This window comes from Castor canadensis, chromosome 13 (assembly GCF_047511655.1).
Source record: "Castor canadensis chromosome 13, mCasCan1.hap1v2, whole genome shotgun sequence".
NCBI classification, from domain to species: Eukaryota; Metazoa; Chordata; class Mammalia; order Rodentia; family Castoridae; genus Castor; species Castor canadensis.
Window position 1 is genome coordinate 227,603 of NC_133398.1, and position 22,767 is coordinate 250,369.

General features: G+C 43.4%; 1 protein-coding gene across 9 annotated transcripts in view; it reads right to left on the reverse strand.

The window, feature by feature from the left end:
• Ehmt1 (euchromatic histone lysine methyltransferase 1) overlaps positions 1 to 22,767 on the reverse strand; it is a 155,186-nt gene that overhangs the window by 24,515 nt on the left and 107,904 nt on the right. For 7 of the 9 annotated variants that reach the window (XM_074052697.1, XM_074052695.1, XM_074052696.1 and 4 more), the window contains 6 exons: positions 18,058 to 18,180; positions 15,015 to 15,158; positions 13,854 to 14,080; positions 12,653 to 12,826; positions 11,936 to 12,018; positions 10,722 to 10,828 (listed from right to left, as the gene is read on the reverse strand). In XM_074052697.1, the coding sequence (XP_073908798.1) occupies positions 10,722 to 10,828; positions 11,936 to 12,018; positions 12,653 to 12,826; positions 13,854 to 14,080; positions 15,015 to 15,158; positions 18,058 to 18,180 (858 nt within the window). The remainder of the gene's footprint in view (positions 1 to 10,721; positions 10,829 to 11,935; positions 12,019 to 12,652; positions 12,827 to 13,853; positions 14,081 to 15,014; positions 15,159 to 18,057; positions 18,181 to 22,767) is intronic. The other 2 variants (XM_074052703.1, XM_074052702.1) reach the window with 1 other exon arrangement.

Sequence of the window (22,767 nt, forward strand, 5' to 3'; positions counted from 1 at the left end):
TAAAACAAAGACAGTTGAGGTGTGTGGGAGAGCAGCACTGCAGCTGCCTGCCCCTATAAGCAGAGGGCTGAGATGTTTCCGTATTTGAAAAAGAGAGATATAAGGAACAACATTAACAATGACCAACTATGTCAGTATCTTCAAAAACTGCATTCAAGACTATTACCCCATTACTATCAGGCTCTAGTTTAAGTAGAATTATTTTTGCTAGATTTCATTTCATTTCTAAATTAATCTGATTTAAAAAAAACAGCATGGTAGTATGGTAACACCTTTGGAATTCAGAAAGTCAGTGCTAACCTTTAAATCAGGCAAAGCAGGGTACAGAGGGGTCTCCAGGGAGGGCAGTGGTGCAGAGGTTTTAAGGGAAAGGGGTGCAGGAGGGCCAAGAACACCCCAGCTTGTTGGCTCTTCTACCTATTTCTCCAGCTGTTTCAATATTTTCCAAAATAAACAGAAAAAAAAAAAAAACTAGTTTCCAATGACATGAATTTTGAAATAATTTGTAATTTTTCCAATAAAGTAAGGAACTTGGAGGCAGATAAGACTAATAGGAAAGGCAAAGCCCCAGCAAGTCAGCCACTGGTGGCTGAGACTTCTCCATAGGGACATTGTCTAGCTTCTTAGACAAAGAACAGAAGGTAATACTTTATAGAGTAAATATTTATTAAGAGACAAATGAAAATAGTACTTTTACTACCAGCAATTAAAAAACAAAAGTGACACACTAAGTGGGAAATTTTACACAGGCCTAGAATGGGAGCTGTGGGGAGCCAGGTGCAGTTAGGCTACAAGCTGCACTGAGACTGTGGCAATTTCCAGAGTTCTGCTTCATGGGCTAGAAATCAAAGTGACCAGAGCACTGAGGCACAAACAAGGTAAAGGAAACAAGGTTTTGACTTCAAACACAGAACTTCAAAGCCAATTTTGGGCTGCCAAATCTGAGGGCAAGGTAAAGCCAGAATTTTACAGCAGCAAATTTTAACAAGTAACTTTAAAAACCACACAGAATAAGGCACAGAGTGAAGGCTATGCAGAGGCTCTCAGGGGTGAGGGTTGTACTCTGCAGGTGGGCCCTAGGCTCTGCCTGCACAGAGCACAAACAGCTCTGCTCCTCCTTACCACTGCCCCCCACCCCAAATAGTAGTGAAAGAAAAGAGTACCCCTGCAACAAATAGGCACAAAAGCACCTGCCACAGATTAGCCTCAGGACTTCACCCAAAGCAAAGGGATGAGCCACAAGTTGAGCAGCACCATGGACAGAGCCGAGCCTGCAGACAGGACAGGGTTGATTGTGAGCAAAGCTGAGATGGGGTGGGACACGCATAAGAGACTTAGAGCTAGGGTGCAAATTTGGGAAGGCTTGTCTGACCCTGGAGAACCAGCACCAGCTCCACATGCAAGTACAAGCTCTTCACTATCTGTGAAGACACACAGCAAGCCAGGTCCCAGGAAGTCACTGATCATGGCTCAGGAAAACAAAGCAGTCTGAGAACATCGAGACACAGTGAAAAAAAGGAGAGTCCAAAGGAGGCCCACAAGGTGAAATCAGATTTCTAAACAGTCAGCACAAAGAAATGAAGGCTTCTAGTGGTGGGTCCTCCCACATGTTCACAAGGGGGATGCAGTCAGACTCAATCTTGGATATGGCAGGCTGAGATTATCCTGAAATTGGTATGACTTACCTATGCACTCCCTAACCTTCATCGCAGGGCAGGCTCAGCACTGAGACCTGTTTCTGCTTCCCAGCTGTGCACATTCACCACTGACCACTGGCCCAGGCTTTAAGAGTTCTTTAAGAGTGAGAGAAGAGAGAAGAGCACACTGGGCACCAGTGGCTTATGCCTGAAATCTTAGCTATTCAGGAGGCAGAAATCAGGAGAATTGTGGTGTGAAGCCAGCCTATGCAAACAGTTTGTGAGACCCTATCTCGAAAAAACCTGTAACAAAAAAGGGCTGGTGAAGTGGCTCAAGGTGTAGGCCCTGAGTTCAAGCCCCAGCACTGCAAAAAAAAAAAAAAAAAAAAAAAAAGAGAGAGAGAGAAGAGTAAACAGAATAAGACACAAAAATGACAGAAGTGTGTGAGGTCAGTCCTCAGACTAAGGGTGCAGTTCTTCTGTCAACCCACCAGATGCCCTCCAGGACCACAGACAGAACAGGGTACACCACTTAGAAAGTCAAAGAAAGTGCTTAAAACATATCCCTGCCAGTGAGAAGCCTACAGGCTTATGAGGCTAATGAACTGGGCAGCTCAGACACAATGGTGCACTCCCTTCCCCAAAGCATCTCTGTACCACTTCCCTCCCTGGTTGATTGGCAGAGTGGCTCAAGTGGTAGAGTACCTGCCTAGCAAGCCTGAGGCCCAGAACCCCAGTCCTAAAAAAAACAAAAACCAAAAACCAGAGTTAGCATGGCCAAGATGGCCCCGAAAAGATATAAGGAGTCTGACATGGGCATCTTTGCTGGGGCTTCTGGCCAGAGCCTATAGGCAATGTGAGATGCAAGACACTCCACAAATAAGAAAACCTAGAAAAACAACACCTTTGGATTCAGGGACAAGTAGAAATAAGTCCATTTTGTTCCTCTTCCTAAGAAATCACAGGGAAACTGCTTAGGTTCTGAGGGAGAGAAAAAAAACACATAAAAATAAAGGACCTTCTAAGATTGGCACTGTAAGCTCTACAGCTAGGAATCACACCAAGTGCTAGGGGGAAATAAGTTGTGCCAGGCTGGTAAGACCTGCAGGCACTGAACAGACATCCATGCAAAGGGTGTAAAGAACTCCTCTATATAAAGGCTCCCCCAAATGTAGACTAGTACAACCACTCTGGAAAAAAATTTGGAGGCTACTTAAAAAGCTAGACATCGATCTACCATTTGATCCAGCAATACCACTCTTGGGGATATACCCAAAAGACTGTTACTCCAGAGGCACCTGCACATCCATGTTTATTGCGGCACTATTCACAATAGCCAAGTTATGGAAACAGCCAAGATGCCCCACCACTGACGAATGGATTAAGAAAATGTGGTATCTATACACAATGGAATTTTATGCAGCCATGAAGAAGAACGAAATGTTATCATTCGCTGGTAAATGGATGGAATTGGAGAACATCATTCTGAGTGAGGTTAGCCTGGCTCAAAAGACCAAAAATCGTATGTTCTCCCTCATATGTGGACATTAGATCAAGGGCAAACACAACAAGGGGATTGGACTATGAGCACATGATAAAAGCGAGAGCACACAAGGGAGGGGTGAGGATAGGTAAGACACCTAAAAAATTAGCTAGCATTTGTTGCCCTTAACGCAGAGAAACTAAAGCAGATACCTTAAAGCAACTGAGGCCAATAGGAAAAGGGGACCAGGAACTAGAGAAAAGGTTAGATCAAGAAGAATTAACCTAGAAGGTAACACCCACGCACAGGAAATCAATGTGAGTCAATGCCCTGTATAGCTATCCTTATCTCAACCAGCAAAAACCCTTGTTCCTTCCTATTATTGCTTATACTCTCTCTACAACAAAATTAGAAATAAGGGCAAAATAGTTTCTGCTGGGTATTGAGCAGGGGGGAGAGGGAGAGGGCGGAGTGGGTGGTAAGGGAGGGGGTGGGGGCAGGGGGGAGAAATGACCCAAGCCTTGTATGCACATATGAATAATAAAAGAAAAATGAAAAATAAATAAATAAATAAAGGCTCCCCCAGATATGGACTAATTTGCTCTGCAATACCTTCAGGCTCACAAGACTTGGTAAAACCAGAACGGAGAACTCACACAGTTTCCCCAGTAACACTGTGCAAACCACAGCCCATGGCAAAGACAAGAATCAATGCTGGTCTCAATACCAGACCTCACCAGTACTGCCAAAAACAAAGCAAACAAAAAAGACCAGCCATACTAGACTTCAGATTGCTTAAGGTCTTCTCTACAAGCAGGATATATACACATACATATTATATTTATTTTAGTTTCCCCCCCGCCCCGAGCAGGGATTGAATGTAGGTCTTGTGAATGCTAAGCACATTGTACCACTGAGCTACACTTCCAACCCCTTAGTGTTTTTATAAAAGCCATTAAGAAAATGTTCTTCAAGGACTGACAAGTTAATCCTCAGGAACAGAAGACAAAGGACAGTAGAATCTGAAGGAGGGTGACTATGGAGGATGTATTTTATATTCATGTATGAAAATAGAAGACTGAAACCTGTTGAAATTGTTCTAGGAAGGCGGGGGGTAGGGAGAATGATGAAGGGGATAAATCTAACTAACATATATTGTAAGCACATATGTAAATATCACAATGTATCCCCTATACAAATATAATATGCTAAAAAAAAAAAAAAAAAAAAAGACAGTAGAGTTGCCCTTAAATGAACTGAGGGAAATAATTGGCAACCTAGAATTCCAGGTCTAGGAAAGACAACCTCCAGAAACTAGTCACCCCCAGAGGATGGAGAGTGGCCTAGGCAAGTTGCATACAAACTGATCCAGCCCAGGTGCCACTTGGCCTGTCCCTGATGTGCCTATGTCTTGCACTATCTTCTTCTCTTAACCCTCTAGTTCTCAGAGGCTGGGGAGGGCCCTCCTGTAGACCTGATGTCCCTCGGTACCACATGTCTGCTCTCCCTGCCCAACAAGGTACCTGTTCTTCCTCATCCTCTTCCCTTTCCCACAATACCCAGCACCATGACTACTCTTTCTCCTGCACAGCACGCCACTAACCCAACACTGCCTTTGTCATCATTACGACCCCAGCCACTCCAGGGCTAGTCAGACCTTGACCCTTGCTGGATCAGCCACTCACTCAGGGTGCTTGGTGGGGCAGCATAGTAACTTCAGGTTACTGTGAAGTAATACTGTAAGATAAACAAGAAGGAGCAAGAGGACATAAAAAACGATGATAGAGAACAATAAAAGGCTCTTGGGATTTCAAACTGTGAGCACACAGATTAAAATCCCCTAGGAGCCAGAAGCTGAGCTGAAAACACACCTAGAAAGTGCAACCAGCAGATGAGGAGACAAACTGCAGCTTCCTAGCTGCAGAAGGTCCAACCCTGAAGTACAGGAGTCCCAGCAGAAGAGCTGAAACAGATGGAGGATGCTTCTGGAAGGCATACGGGAAAACAAGATCAGGGGGCATGAACACAAAGGATTGAAGGATCCAAACTACATATGCAAAGGTAAGACTACAGGGGGCTAAAGGAAAGTCCCCAAGGCTTCTAAGAATAAGGGTGCAGTCACACATGAAGGGTCAGAAGTTCAACAGACTCAGCGCAGCATCTGGAAAATGAGCCCAACACGGGTCAGGAAGGGAACAGTGGTGGTCACAGCATGAGCTGTTGTACAGCGCACACTCCTATGATAGGCTCAGGAGCACTCAGTGGGTCCAGCCAACAGTTCAACCTACACACAGAACATACCATGCAGACCAGATGATTTGACTTAAAAATATCTCAGAAGAATTCCTAAGCTTGAAAGCAGGTGTTTTGAAATAACCTGCTTATGCCAAGGAAACACACAAACGGCACACATGCACAACAATGAAAGCCTGTTAAGACTCATTAGACAACATTAAGAGAGCAAACATTTGCAATTATGGGTGCTTCAGGTGGAGAAGGGAAAGGGAAAGGCAGGGGAAACATTTCAATGAAGCAACAAGTGAAAACCTTACAAAACTTGAGAAAGATATAGACATCAAGGTCCAGAAAGTTCTACAGTCCCTTAAGTAGATTTAACCAAAAAAGGGATATTACAAACTGTCAGAAGCTCAAGACAAAATGAGAATCTCAAACACAACAAGAGAAAAGCATCAAGTTATGTGTAAGAGAATCCCCATTAGACCAACAGCAGACTTCTCAAGCAGAAACCCTGCAGGCCAGGTGAGAATGAGATCTTATATTCAAAGTGCTGATAGAAAAAAACTGCCAGCTGAGAATACCATACCCAGAAAACCTATCCTTTAGAAATGAAGGAGAAATACAGACTTTTCCAGACAAGCAAACAGTGAGGACTTCATCATCACCAGCCCTTCCCTAGAAATGAGAAATAACCATCATTATGAAATCACGTCCAAGTATAAAACTCTCGAAGAAGACAGATACACAAAAGAGACAGGAGAATCAAACCCTATCAGAAAACCACCAACCCATAAAGATGCACAAGAAGAGAGGAAAAAAGGCAACCAGATATCTAAGGCAACCAGAAAAAATAAACAAATTGACAGGAATTATGTCCTTACCAATAATAACTTTAAATGTAAACAGAATAAATTCTCTGACTGAAAGATAAATACTACAGGACTCAGAGAAAGCTACCAGTTTGAGACCAGTCCAGGCAAAAAGTTACTGAAATCCATCTCAAGCAATTAACTGGACATGGTGACACACGTTTGTGGTCCCAGCTACTCATGAGGCCACAGGTAGTGGTCAAGGTCCACACTGCCCCAGGCAAAAAACACAAGACCCTTTCCAAAAATTAACATAAAGCAAAAAAGAACTGGAGGGCATGACTCAAGTAGCAGAGCACTTGCCTACCAAACACAGGCCTTGAGTTCAAACCCTAGTACTACAATCCCCCAAAACATACAAACTGACCAAATGGAGTTAAAAAAAGAAACCCACCAAAACAAAACACAAGTTGGATGCGACCCGTGCACATAGTGCTGAGGATGCTGAGGCAGGAGAATTGTGAGTCTGAGGCCAATCTGTGCTACACGGCCAGACCCTACCTCAAAAAAGAACCCAAGACCCAATGATATGCTGCTTACAAAAAACTTTACTTCACTAGCAAAAGCACACATAGACACAGTGAACAGATGGAAAAAGATACAACACAGATACTAAGAAAAAATAACTGAAATCTGTAGGTACCCAAACTGGAGCACCCAATTATACAAAGCATTATTAGATTTAAAGGGGGGGGAAGGCTCCAATACTGTAGCAGTTGGACACTTCATCCCACTTCATTAATGGACAGTTCAGACAAAAAATATCAACAAAAAAAACTGAAGTTAAACTACATTATGGACCAAATGGAGCTGACAGACATTTTCAGAACATTCCATCCAACAGCTGCAGAATACATATTCTTCTCATTAGTACATGGAACATTTTGCAGGATACACAATGTCAGGTCACAAACAAGTCTCAACAAATTAAAAAAAAAAATCATAGCATGTATATTTACTGATCACAACAGAATACAAATGGAAAAACATGAGCAACTTTAGCTATTGTACAAACAGATGGAAATTTAGCAACATTCTCTTGATGTCCACTGGATCAATGAAGGAAACAAAAGAGAAACTTAAAAATTTCCTGAAACAAATGAAAATGGAAATACGACATCAACAAAACCTATGGGTCATGGCAAAAGCAGTACCAAGAAAGAAGCTTATAGTAATAAACATCTACACCAAATAAAATTTCAAGTAAGCAGCCTAGTGATATAACTCAAGGAACTAGAAAAGAACAAACCAACCCAAAATTAGAACAAGGAAGGAAATAACAAAGATCAAAGCAGACATGGAAGGGAAGGAGGGAGGGAGGGAAAGAAGGATGAGAGGAAAGGAAAGAGGCTGCATTTTTAAAACAATAAAATTGACAAACCTTTCCCTAGGCTAACTAAGAAAAAGAGAAGAGGGAGCTGGGGGTGTTGCTGAAGGGGTAGCATGCCTGCCTAGCAAACACAAGGCTCTGAGTTCAAACTCCCGTACAGAGAGAGAGAGTGTGTCAAATAAAATCAGAGATAAAAAAGGATGACTTCACTGCTGAATTGTTGAACTCATTCTACAAAGTCAACATTACCCTAATACCAAAACTACAGAAGGGCACAACAAGAACAAAAAATACAAGACCATAGACCGATATCCTTGATGAACATAGATGGAAAAATTCTCAACAAAATGGTAGCAAACTGAATTCAACAGTACGGCAGAGAGATCATTCATCATGATCAAACAGGATTCATCTCAGAGATGCAAGGACAGTTCAACATATGCAAATCAATATGCATAATACATAATATAAACAGAGTAAAGAACAAAAACCATATGATCATCTCAACAGATGCAGAAAAAGCATCTGATAAAACTTATCATCTCTTCATAATAAAAACATTCAATAAATTAGGTTTAGAGAAAAATATCTCAAAAAAGGTCACATGTGACAAACTCAGCCAAAGTAATGGTGAATAGGGAAAAGGTGAGATCATTTTCTCGAAGATCAAGAATAAGGCAAAGATGGTTACTTTTACCACTCTTAGACAGTAAAGTATTGAAAGTCTTAGAGCAGTAAGACAAAGAAACACGGGGCATCCAAATGGGAAAGGAGGAATGCCTATCTAGCAAGCACAAGGCCGGGAGGAAGGGATGGAGGGAGGGAGGGAGAGAGGGAGGCAGGAAGGAAGGAAGAAAGGAAGGTCAAATTATCCCCAGTTTGCATATGACATGATTTTATATTCAAAAAAACTAAAGACTCTACCAAAAAAATGTTAGAGCTGATACACAAAATTAATAGGATTGCAGGATATATACATGAACATAAATCAGTGTTTTGGGTTTTTATTAAAAAGACCACATTATTAATGAAATTGCTGAGAAAAAAAAATCAAGAAAGTGATCCCATTCACAAGAAACTACAAAAAAAACCCTAGAAATAAATTTAAGCAAAGAGGATCTCTATAATCTAAATTATAAAACACTGATGAAAGAAACTGAAGAGGACAAAAAAGAAAGGAAAGCTCTCCAATGTGCACGGATTGGAAGAATTAATAGTTAAAATAGTAAATTGAAAGTAATCTACAGAGTCAATGTTATCTCTATCAAAATATACAAATGACACACTACTAAAATTCATAGGAACCACAACAAAAACCCAAAGAGTCAAAGCAATCTTGAGCAAAAAGAATAAAGCTAGAGGCATAATACTACCTGACTTCAAAATGTTACCAATCATAGTAATAATCAAATGACAGGGTGCTGACATAAAAACACACATAGACCAATGGAAGAGAATAGAAAATGCAGAAGTAAATACACATATTTACAGCTAACTGAGTTTTGACAAAGGACAGCCTCTTCACTAAATGAGATAGAACCTGAATACTATGAAACATAGGAGAAATGCTTTAGGACATTGAACCAAGCAAAGGTTTTTTAAGATATGACCCTAAAAGCAAGACAATAAATGTAACAACTGACAAATGGGATTACATCAAACTAAAAAGCTTCCACACAACAAAGGAAACAACAAATGTAAAAGACAGCCTACAGAATGGAAGGAAATACTTGAAAACTATTCATCCAACAGGGGATTGATTTCCAGAATACATAAGGACTCAAATAACTCAGTAGAAAAGAGTAAAATCACAATTTTAAAATGGCACATGTCTCATATAGACATATGTCAGAAAGAAGACATAAAAAAGGGTAAGTATATGAAAACATGCTCAACATTACTAATCACCAGGGAAATGCAAATCAGAGTCACAAGGAGATATCATCTCAGCCCAGTAGAAAAGCTATTTTCAAAAAAAAAACAAAACATAATAAATGCTGGTGGAGATGCAGAGAAAGAGTGTTGACTGAATGCAAATTAGTACAACCACCATGGAAGAGAGCGTGGAAGTTTCTCAAAAAACTAGAATCAGAACCACCATATGATCCAGAAATTCTACCTGGGTGTATATTCAAAAGAAAGGAAATCAGTATTTCCAAGACACATCTGCACTCACGTATCTACTGCAGAACTGTTCACAACAGCCAAGACATGCAGTCCACCTTGGTGTTGACAGATGAATGGACAGAGAAAAAGTGGTATGTATACACAATGCAATATTATTCAGGCATAAAGAAGAAAGAAATCCTGACCTTTGTGGCAACGTGGCTGAGCCTGGAGGATATGATGTTAAGTGAAACAAGTCAGGCACAAAAAGACAAATATTGCGTATTTTTACTTATTACATGGAAGTAGAGAGTAGAACAGTGATTACCAGAAGCCATGAAGGAGGAACAGGAGGGAGGGATGGAAAGAGGAAGGTTAATAGGAACAGGGGAGCAGCTGGACAGGAAGAATAATATACTGCTCTATAGCACAACAGGGTACAAGGTTTACACAACTGACTGCTTCAAAACAACCAGTAGAGAGGATTTTGAATGCTCCCAACACAAAGAAATGCTAAATGTCTGAGATGACAGATATGCCAATTACCCTGATGTGATCACTACACATTTTCCACATGTATTGAAACACTACACTGTACCCCATCAATATAATTACTATGAGCCAATTAAAAACTTCAAACACTTTTTTTAAGAGTACTTACATGATCACATAATTAAAGCAGATTCTGGACACAATTTAAACAATGAAGGAAAAGTAACCAAATGGGGTGGGTGGGGAGGGAAGCATCTGGGCTTCAGAAAAACCCTCATACTCAGCACTGGGAGGTTGGTAAATATTTAAAACTAACCCTAAGCTAAAACTTAAAAACCAGGTTAGGACTCAGCCCCATACAGCGTGATAGTGTGAACATGCAAGCAACACTGGAATAAACAGCTGGAGTGCACCCCAAGCACAGGGCTGGGAGAGACAGGAGGAGGTTTTCCTATGGCAACCTTGCAGCACCACAGCCATGTCATGCACTGGGGATCTGGTATCACTTCACTTTGATAAAGGTAAGGACAGCAGGGAAAAGATCTAGGACAGCCCGGCCTCCGAACCTGAACCAGCATGTGGCAGATGTCCACGTGGCCAGCTTCTGCAGCAGCGTGCAGTGGGGAACGCTTATTCTGGTGCTCCATTTTGAAGTTGGGATCGATTCCATCAACTGTGAACAAACAGTTTTACTAATTACATCAGACATGGCCATGATGCATGTTCATACACTCCTGACAGCTAGCAATGCCCACATGGGTGGCATCTTCAAGATAAATAGTCAGCCCTGCTGCCCTTCTTCATTCTGGGCTTCTTTCACGTTTTCATATGCTCCTGGTTTTGGCCTCCCCCAAGCCCATGAGGATGCTGACAAGGGCAAACCAAGCTTCAGGAAGAAACTGGGAGTGTGGGAGCAAGGCCATGAAATAACTGACCTGAACTTTTTTTCTGGGTTTTTTTTTTTAAGACAGGGTCTCACTATGTAGCCCAGGCTGGCCTTGAACTCACAATCTTCCTGCCTCAGCCTCCTGAATGCTGGGATTACAGGCATGGCCACCATGCCTGGCCATGACGTGGACATTTTTTTCAGACATTTAGCCAAGAGACCAACTAAGCAGCAGTGAAGCGACTTGGCACTGTATGAAGTCTATTGAGGGAAATGAGAGCAAAATTGTCATTTTGGTCAAAATTAAATAAACTTTTTTTTAAAGCACAAACTCTTTAGTTTCTTTCATGATCTGCTGTCAAAGGGCTACTTAATCATTTTTTTCAACCAAGAGAAGATGACTTCAGAGAGAGCAACCTTGGAGTTGTGTGAGCTCAGAGATGCCACTGGCCTGACTCTGACACAAGCACATTCTCTGATGTGAGAACACTAAGCCAGGAAGTTCATCTGTTATAAACATGAGTGCAGAAATGTGTCTGTCGTCACTGAGTCAGACCTGTACACAAATGCTGCTCTGTTAGCACCAATGGCACTAGCTTCCTCATCACTGCATATCATAATAGAGCACTGGCATGCTAGTGTTGCTTTTTCTCATCTATGTTTCTGCTTGATTTAATAATCACCTAATTAATTCCATTCTAAAAGCTAGAATTGCATAAGGAACATTTCTAGTGCCATAAGTAGGTGAATGTGTGCATCATAAACATGAAACTTACTTTCACTAGTCAGGGAATCAGAATTGCAAACAGGAAAAGAGTTAGACCACACTCATAAGAAAAGGTGACCAAGAGGACTGCCTGGGCTCCTCCTGGGGCTGCAGGCATGGCCACTCACCCAGCATGAGGAGCACCTTCTGCAGCTCACCCTGTCTGGCTGAGAAATACAGTTGCTTCGGGTGGAAACGAAGCTTCTTGGGTCTGTGGGAAGCAGAGGACAACAGTCAGCATTGCCTGTGTCATACCCATGAAGCTGAAGGCTAAAGGACCAGGGTTACAGTTCCCTGCCAATTTCTCAAGGTCAAGTGCACCAAACCCCATCAGTAAACAACAAAACAGGGCAGGATATAGCTCAGTGATAGAGTGCTTGCCTACGAAGTGCAAAGCCCTGAATTCAATCCCCAACACTGCAAATAAATATATACTTTAATAATTAATTAGTTAAAAAAACAAATAATCTTCTAGATGCAGTATGAGAATGATATACAACATGACAAGAGAATCTACCCACGGCATAGGTGAGCTGCTTCTAGAGGTCAGGGAGGCCTGACATTGACACGACAAGTTCCCACCAGGAAGGCTCTGGTGGCACACTCCGCTCAGTCTTAAGTGGGATGGAAGCATGGTCTGCCCAGAAGCATGACTGCAGAGCTCACAAGACTCCTCACTCAGGACTTCAATGGTCTCACCTTTTGCGCTTAGCATAATTCCCCCAGAGAGTGTACACATTGCTACTTCTGATGGACAGTGTCACTCAAAAAGATGAAAAGCACTAGTGACCCATGGGGAAAGTATCGGGCCCTGAGTCACCTCTGAAATGCAGACCAGCTCTTACTTTTCAGAGTCCAGAGCGATTAGTGCACTTTCCAAGGTTTCCTTCCCGGGTCCCTGGGAAATGCCAGAAGTTGGCCTCACGAGCCCAGCTGGCCCTGCAGGGTCGAAGCCCTCGGGCACCTGGGGGGCTGTGCTCTGCGGCTTGTCATCCTCGGATAGTGGAGCTCCAGCAATGCTTCAGGGGAGGAAACCATTGAAATGTTGAGTTTCAATATTGGAAAAAGCTCCCTTCTCACAGAAACCAATGAAAGCAACAAGACCTGCCCACAGTGCAGCCTCTGGGTGGGGACAGGGACTATCCACTCACTGCCCGTGAGTCCTGGGGCAACAGCCCAGAACTTGAAGCCCTGAATTCAAAAGTCAGTGCATTGCCAAGACTCCTGGACACATGCTGACAGATAATTTTATGAATGAGCTCCAGGTTGCACCCATCCTACCTACTTGCCCTCCCCTACAGAAGGGAGCCACTGGAACTGTAACTCATGTGTTGAGTTTACAGGTCAACAGGAAGGCACTGACATGGTCCCAATTCTTAGTTTTGAGGTGTTCATATCTGAGTCTTCTATGTGACCTTTTATGAAGTTTTAGCTTTCTTTCTATGACTGTGATGTCATTAAGTTCTTTTCCCTTTGCTATTGTGTAGCTTGAGGAACATGTTACCATTTTGAAAGAGTTTTTGCATCATTTCCTTCCTAGCAGGATAAGGCTCGTGGAAGAGCTGACTATTGCATCTGTCTTACCCTCTCATTGACCACCATCAACTCCAAAATTCTTCCACTATTTATACTGGGCTCTCAGAGGAAGACCATTGTGCATGTCTGTATGGACACTTCTAACCCTTTCAGACTGCTTCCTCCTGTTCTGAGCGAGGGTCTTCAACACTGTGACAAGCAGCACAGCAGGAGCAGCCTGCCTCAGGTGTACAAACAGCTACCTGTGGGGACTGTGCTAGTGACAAGGACAAGCGGGGCAGGGAGGAAACTGATTCAAAACAAGCACATGAATCTATAAGACCAAACCGAGACCCATGCACAGATGGCAATACATAAGCCTCAGTGTTTCTCAGATTCCAGAGATCACAACATTGCATCAGAGTTGGATTAGACTTCTGCAGAAAGAAGCAAAAAATGGTATCAACTAAAGAGGACACATCTTGAAGGACATTGTGTGGAAAGTGCAGCCAGAGCTGCTTCACCTAGTACCTGCCCGTGGTTGTGTCAGCTCTGCCCTCGGTGACCAAGCTCTTTTCCTGCCCGGGAGCTGGCATCACTGTGGAGGTTGTATCTGCTTTTGCTATGGTCACCTCTTTGGCCTTGGAGGTCTCCTCCCCACAGTGGGGACAGTAGCTGGCATTGTTCACTCGAGAGGCACAATCCTTGTGGAAACGGTGAGAGATGCTGCTCTCAGGCTGACATTCCATGAAGTTACCCTAGAAGTAGGAAGATGAAAAACATTTTTAAAAACTGGGATTAACGTTCAGAAAAATGCTCAAAGTTCTACTGAACCAGCCAGGCTGAGCAAACAATTGGAGTGAGGTGGGGTGGGGATGGGGGTCCAGTTTTGGCCCCAGCAGAGAAGCAGAAAGAACAGTGAGTTTGCAAAAAGGTCCTAGAGAGAGCGGAGGACAGCAGAGGTCACCCCACTGCCACCTCTCCCTGCCACTACCAAGATGGCCTAGCCCTCATAGTCTAGCCACTCTATTGAGCAAGAGCTACACAAGAAGACATGGTCCAAAGACCTCAGAGAAGGCCCATATTTATGGGCAGATAAGAGTCCTGGTCAGAAGGCGAGCCTCAGGCAGAGGAGTGACAATAAGAACGGCAGGTGCTCTGAAGAAAGCTAGAGACAAGGGGACGCAGAAATGTTCTAATTCTCAGCAGACTGGGGAGGACACAGGTATGGCATACAAAGATAAGCCCAGAAGTGAAAGTTCCTGGATCAGGTCATAGAGGGGCAATAGAGCATATACCCACGCCTGAGACTGAGGAAGAAAGTAAGTGCAGTCACCCACATAAGCTCTGTGGGTAAGAGCCTATTCTAGGGACCTGGGCATTGATAAATATAAGTGTCTGATGAATGGAGTTCACAGCAGAGGACAGAGAGGTGCCCCTTCTCTGTGCTCAGACAGTTCACAGTATATAATGAACAGAGCAAAGATGCCAGGCCACACAGGTTGGGAGGACCAGGGGTTGCTTGTCTACAGCAAGAAAGCTCAAGAGCTATAGCAAGGGGCTTGTGCAGTGCTGGAGACTTCCTTGGGGAGGACCCCAGACTTGGGACCACATGCTGGGATGAGGCCACAGGAGACAGACACAGACTCAGCAGAGGACACATGGGGCCTGGCGGGTGTGCTGGGCTCTTACCGCCGTGCAGAAATAGCCGCAGCCAGGACAGCACTGGTGCTTCACCATGCGGCCCCGATGGTCTTCACACAGCACCAAGAGGGGTGCCTTGTTGGATGGGCGCATCAGCTCATACTTGACCACGCTGTTTGTGCACCGGCCCAACTGAAAGCAGACAAGACCGGGGTCAGTGACAGAGTCATGAGCTTTTCCACCCACCAGATCCTGGGAAGTGCCCCTCATAAGAGCTGTTAAGTGTCATGAGACAGGCCCGGATTCATGAGCACATATCAAGACCTGCCAGCACTGGGAACCTGAAAAGAGAAGCCACTGTCTTCTGCACAGCCTGTGGAAGACAGAAGTCAGGTGACCACATTAAGAGGACCAGAAGCTTAACTCAGGCAGCAATGAAGGGAAACAAACACAGGGGTGAGAGGAAATTTGGACAACGGGCCATATGCCCAGGCAGAACAGCCTATGCCGTCATGATTAAGAACTGGGGAATGGTACAGTTGCCACAAGTTGTCCAAGGCACCCAGAGAACCCTGTACATGGAATCATACATGAGATGCATGAAACAGAGGGACAAAGTCTCCCAAGTCTGCCTGAGGGATGGCTGTCAGTGTGGAAGCCCAGGCTATTCTGGGTGAAGACACCTGAGATGCTCTTGTGTACTGCAACATATGGGACAAAGGTGATGTTTGCTACACAGATAAAGCATGCTGGTTTACTATATAAAGCTCTCTGACAGCCAGTAAGAAAACAAAGATTAAAAAAAATAGCCCAACAGGGAAAAAAAAAAGGCACAGAACTGAGTGGTAATTCACAAAAGAGCTACTATAAGTGCCCCCAAAGCAAATGACAAATGTTAAAACATGCTGATAGTCAAAGAAATGCAACATAAACAGCCTTCAGCACTCTTCTGCTCTGTTGGCACAAAGCTGTTGTTCAGCCAGGCTACAAATACAGGCCAGTGCCTGTGGGGTCTGCAGAAAGGGACACAGCACTGAATTCTGCCCAAAGATTTTGGCAAGCAATTTGAAATATGAATCAAAAAGCTTCCAAATGTATCTTTTTCCCTAAGACTCCATCTGAAGACGTGGCTGAGTAAGTGCACAAGAGCAAGGGAGCATTCAGGCCACAGCAACTGTAGCAACAGAGGAGGAGGGACAACTAACATGGCCAGCCAGACAATGGGGCTCCACTGGCTCCAAGAGGTTTACTAAACACAGCCTGGGCATTGCCCCGAATCCACAAACCAAAACTTGGAAGGGGAGACCCAGGATATGTATATCTTGAAATAGCTACACTCTGACCCAACACCACCAAATGATTCTGCTACAAACCCTTGATCAAGACCTGTAGGTGCTAATCATTTATAGATACTAACTTGGAAAAATGTTTACAATATCCTAAGGGAAAAACATGTTATTCAAAAAGAAATTCAAGCTGGACACTGGTGGCTCACACCTGTAATCCCAATTACTTGGGAGGCAGTGAACAGGGGAATCATGGTTCAAGCAAGCCTAGGCAAATAGTTCATGAGACCATATCTCAAAAATATCCAACACAAAAAAAGGGTTGGCAGAGTGGCTCAAGTGGTAGAGTACCTACTTAGCAAATGTGAGGCCCTGATTTAAACCCCAGTACCAACACCAAAAAACAAAAACACAAAAGAGGGGCACCCTCTCTTGGGAAACCAACCCCAAACTCTGGAGGCTCTAATTTCCAAATTTACACTTTTCTATCTCAATAACCTGTTCAACTTTATTTGCAAAAAAAAAAAAAAAAAAGAAGAAGAAGAAGAAAAGAAATTCAACATGATATGTACATAGAAAGGTCTGGAAGAGTATACAAACATACTAAAGAATGATTACCTCAATTTTGGAATACAAGGCTTCATGCATGTATTTATTACCTGATTTTTAAAATAATGAGTACGCATATTTATAAAATCATCAACAATGATAGAGTTGTATGGGTTTGTCAGTAGTCTGGGATGGGAATGGAGACAGAGTTGGGTTAGGGGATGCCAGTCAAATGGCAGAGTACAAGGCAGGTGATGTTTTGGAAAGAGTACTCCAAAGGAATGACAATGGAACCCAGCTAGAGCTGGAATAAAGAGATAAAGCAGAAAAAGTTAATGAACATGAGGAGGACAAATGCACTGGCACACCTGGTGCAGCCCCAACTCCATGGGGAAAGGAGCAGGAAATACCCAGGAACACATGGCAGATCCAAGAAGAGAGGAGCCCTTTTCAGGCAAGGTGAAAAGCAACCCAAAAGTCACTGACTTGGCAAAACAAAGGACTCAAACCTGCCTACATTCAGGCAGAGAACAAGGGCAGAGCCCAACTAGCCTGAAGAGTTGGACCTACTCTCCAAGAGAGGCAGGGCTGGCTTATGAGAGAAGTGGACAAGCAGAGCTCCAAACTTGGCTTGTAACAACCCTCTGCCACAAAAGACTTCCTGTAAGCTCCAGAGTGCCTCTCTGTACTATTAATCCATCTATTAAAAAACTTCATGAATACAGACAAAAGTACAATGAACTCCATGAACCCACGCTAACTGCAAAAATCACCAATATTCTTCATTTTCAGAATATTGGAGACAGGCTGGGAGTACTTATTGGTGAAATCATATGGGATTTTTGTTTGTTTGTTTTTGTAGTACTGGGGAATTAACCCAAGGCCTTGTGCATGCTAGGCAAGTGCATCCCATCTAGTTACAGCCTCAGTCCAAAATCATATTAATTCAGAGTGCATTGCTCAGAAGTCATGTTTAACCTAACCTTAATGTCATCCTCAACAAAAGCAGTAATAAATCCTCAGAGCACCTCAGGGTTCAAAGGCTCTTTCTGTTGGTTTATTAGGACAAAACAACATGAGTATATGGTATCAGGCCAGTCTTTCATCATGTATGGGATGCTTTTTTTTTTTTTTGCTTCCCTTCATGCAATTCACCTGTTGTAGAACCTGGGTAATGCTTGCTACAGAAGCCCCTTTCTGACCTGACTAGTTACATCAGCAAAGTTCCCTTTCACATGATCTTGTATCATCCACACCTGAGATGTTGCAGTGGGGTCAAGACACAGAAGCTTCCAAGCCTGGCTCGGGCAAGTCATCCCAGCCCCTCTGCAGCCCAGGGTGTCCACAGGTGAGGATTCTCCTGTTCCGTGCCAAAACGCCTGATGGTGCAGAGAAGTCGGTGAGGGTGGGACAGCCTGGAGCCAACACACCCTGCACCTAGTTCTCACACAGTGCTTGCCTATGGAGAGCTAAGACAAAGGACAAAGACTCAGAATAATGAGAAGCACAGAAATGGTGCCAAAGGAGAGGTACATGCATGAAACACCATCAACAAACATCCTCAGATGTGAGATCATAGAAGTTCTGCAATTAGAAGAGGAGGGCAAAGTGTCCATTAAATGAGACAGAACATTTAATGAGATAGAATGTCTTCTCCGTGTGTGTGTGTGTGATAGAATGTCTTCTCCGTGTGTGTGTGTGTGTGTGTGATAGAATGTCTTCTCCGTGTGTGTGTGTGTGTGTGTGTGTGTGTGTGCGCGCGTGCGTGCGTGCTTGCCCACTTGAGCCATACTCCCAACCTTTTTTTGTTTTGGTTATTTTTGAGACTAGGGTCTTGCTTTTTGCCCAGGCCAGCCTGAACTGTGATCATCCTATTTAAACTTCCCTGACTAGCTGGAATGACAGGTGTGCATCACCACACCCAGGTATTGGTTGAATTGGGGTCTTGCTAACTTTTTGCCCAAGTTGGCTTGGAAGTACAATCCTCCTCATTTTTATCTCCCAAGTAGCTGTGATTACAGGTGTAAGCCACCATAACCAGTCTCAAGTGACCTTTCTTAAGAAGTGGCTAAAGATTATGTTCCACCAGTACCAAGAGTAAGTCAAAGATGTGTGACCAGTAACAGAAAAAGATGAGATGAGGATAAAAAGACCAACAAGGGACCAGACATTATGACACACACTTTTAATCCCAGCTACTTGGGAGGCAGAAATCAAGAGAATGGCGGTTTAAGGACAGCATAGGCAAAAAGTTAGCAAGAGACCCATCTCAACAAACAGTCTAAGTATGGTGGTTCATACCTGTAATCCCAGCTATGTGGGAGGCATAGGTAAAAGGACTGCAATCTGAGGCCAGTCCTGGGTAAAAAGTATGAGATCCCAGCTGAAAAATAACTAAAGGAAAAAAGGGCTGGAGGAGTGGCTCAAATAGCACCTACATAGCAAGGGTCAAGTTTTTTGAAGTGTTGAGTTGAAACCCTAGTACATCGAAAAAAGAAGATGAGGAACACATGGTGGTGGAGTGGCTCAAGTGATAAGAATGCCTGCTTAGCAAGTGTGAGGCCCTGAGTTCAAACCCCAGGGCCACCAAAAAAAAAAAAAAGAAAAGAAAAGAAAAGGTGCTTAACACCATTAGTCGTTGAGGGATACAAATTAAACCATGCCAAGATATCACTACATACCTGCTAGAAGTCTAAAGCTGCCTAGCAAGGCCAAAGCCCTGAGTGCAAACCCCAGTTTGAACACAGTCACAAAGCCATTGACTCCATCAGTGTGGGACGAGTTACAGCAAGTACACAGAGAACAGAAGGAGCAAAACATTATTAACTCCAAGGAAAAAACTCCTTAAACGGTTCCAGAAAAGAAATGCAACTGAAACTCCCCTCTACTCAGAATAGCTGTGCACAATCCCAAGTGTCCTGAGAACTGGGACCCACAGATTAGGCACTGGGGGAGGACAGCAGAGAGGAACAGAAGGCACACTGATGATACCTCAAGAAATAAAAAACAGAAGGGATCAGAGGTTGTCTCAGAGGGGAAAACCTGAGAGCCAGCACAAGGCTGGTGCCACATGTGTTAGGGTTCTGAGACACAGAAACCAGAGGCTGACCTGTATTGCTCTGTTGTGTCAGGAGCAAAATAGGCAATGGTCATCACTGTGGCCAGAAGAGATAGCAGTGGACAATCTAGGAGATGTGAGGAGGCTCAGATGGATGCACATTTCTGTGTTTCAGTCAAACTTGAACCAGGAAAGGAGCCTCCTGGCCAAACTGCCCCAAAGTTCACCCTGGTGCAGGGCAGAAAGCGGGGGGGGGGAGGCATGTGCACTCCAACTCCCAGCAATAAGTAGAGTCTGCACCACCCACAGAACTGTCAGAGAGGGCTTCCTTTGAAGCAGGCACTGCACATAGTGCAGAGCTCACAGTGGAGAGCACAGGAGAAAGTGATGATCGTCATGATGCATTGACATTTCAACGGGACTGCCCAAGAATTCTAGTGTCAAATATGTTTAAATACATGAGCTCATAATGATACTGTAAAGGAAAAACTGGTCAGCTTCAGATGCTGATGGAGAACCAATTCGGTGTCTTAAGGGTTGAGCAACAGAGTGCAAGAACTAAACCTCTGTCCTGCCTTGCATCCATCAAAGCCAGAATTTAGAACAACACCATTTTGAAACCTCCAATGCATGAAAAACATAGGCCACAGCAGCTGCTAACATCAGAAAAAGGGAGACAGATAGCTACCTCCTGCCCTCTCTTGAACAAACTTCCCAATAGTTTCACAAAGGGATTGGGCTGATCTGACCCCAGCTCCAAAACAAGCAGCTTTGCCAAGAAATACAGAGCTGAGCCACAATCTGAGTGGGATTCACAGAATCCGGAAGTGTGAGCCCTGATGGCCAAACAACCTGGCAAAAGTGGGAGGCTCTATTTCTTGATCTTGATGGTACTACCAGAGGTAATCTGAGATGAACTCGTTAAGCCTAACACTTGCTTTGTAGTTTACTAGATCTAGGTTTAATTTTGCAACACAACAGTTTTTAACACATAAAATTCAGAAAAGACCGTGAGTTCTCTAAAATTGCTATAGAGAGGAACAGAAATCAAAGGGAAGAGGAAGAAGCAAAGTAAGCCCACTGCACATAACCAGAGGCCAGAGTGCAACACACTGATCTGAGAAGGAGATATAGCTATGCATTGTGCATCTAGTGAGAAACCAACTGCATGGATACCAAATTGCCCTAGTGGATGAGGGAAAGTTTGTCTGTGTCTAATAATTCCAGCCTCTAATTGCAAAAGAGATAACAGAAGTGCAAAACTCCAACTTGTGTGCTACATGTGACAAACCTACAGTCAACATCATACTCAATGGAGAAAAAACTGAAACCATTTCCTCTGAAGTCAGGAACAAGACAAAGGTGTCCACTCTCCCCACTCTTATTCAATATAGTACTGGAATTCCTAGTGAGAACAATAAGGCAAGAGAAAGAAGTAAAAGGGATTCAAATAGGGAAGGAAGAAGTCACATTATCTCTATCTGTAGATGACAGATCCTAAATATTCCACCAAAAAAACTCCTAGATCTGATAAACATTTTTTGCATCACAGCAGGATATAAAGTCAACATAAAAAATCAGTAGCTTTTCTGTATACCAACAATGAACAGCTGAGAAAGAAATCAGGAAAACAATTCCACTCACAATAGCCTCAAACAAACAAAAAACCTTGGGTGTAACCCTAACCAAGGAGATGAAAGAAATCTTCAATGAAAATATAAAACCTCAAGAAAGAAACTGAAGAAGGTATGAGAAGATGGAAGGATAAGACTGGCAGAATCAGTATCATGAAAATGGCTGTATTAGAGAAAGCAATCTACAGATTCAATGCAATGTCATTCTTTGCAGAAATAGAAAAATCAATCCTAAAATTTATATGGAAGCATAAAAGGCCAGAAACAGCAAAAGTAATCCAGAGCAAAAAGCACAGCACTGGTCATATCACAATACTGGACTTCAAATTATACTACAGAGCCATAGTAATAAACAGAATAGCTCTTGCACAAACAGACACAAAGACCAATAGAACAGAAGGCAGCATAATGAAATCCACCAAACACCCTGAGAAATGAGGAAGAGGAAATGGCAATATAATGGAAGGGGTGAATTTACTGTTTTTGTTTGTTGCTTGTTTTACAGAGGGGGTGAATTTAAAAAAAGAAAAAGAAAAAAACTGCAACTGTAATGAAATAACAGATTCAGGCAGTGGTGAGAGGACATTAAAATCTTTAGAAGAAAGGCTGATGAGAGACAGGTAGCCCCAAAACCCTGATTCACCTTAGCATCCCTCCAGCATCCCAGCATACCCTCCTAAGTATCTGAAGTCTCTAACCCACCATACCTTTAGATCCCATTTTCAGGCCATAGGAACTAAGGGGAGTAACAAATAGCACAAGAAAGCCATCAGCTGTATTTAGAGTCTGGTGTCTAGTTTCCCCAACAGGTCACTAGTGTAGGAACCTGGAGAAGATGTAGCAGAGAGAACAGACAGCGCCTGGCACAGAGGAAACACGTGTGAGTTGTTGCTGTTAGTACTTCACACATTCCTAAAACTTATAGCTCAAACTCAGTATTTCAGTTGACAAAAATGACTCCAAAGAGCAAAAGGACTAGACACTTCACTGGAATGACAGCCATGGGCATCCATCACAGAGCAGAAGGAACCAAAGCACCACATGATGACCTCTTCCTTCCTCCAGAGAATGCCTGACCAAATGCAGCCAGGCAGAGGAGGATACCAACGATATGTGACCACATGTGGCACCTCTCCCAGTGACAGGCCAAGCTTGCTGCTCAGCGCCACCTTTGGCTAGCCTCAGCCAAGTAGCTCCAGTGGCCGAAAGAAACTTTGCCAAGAAGTGGAGAAATTCTCAGAAAAGGGATTCCCTCCATGTGCTGCCTCTTCCTC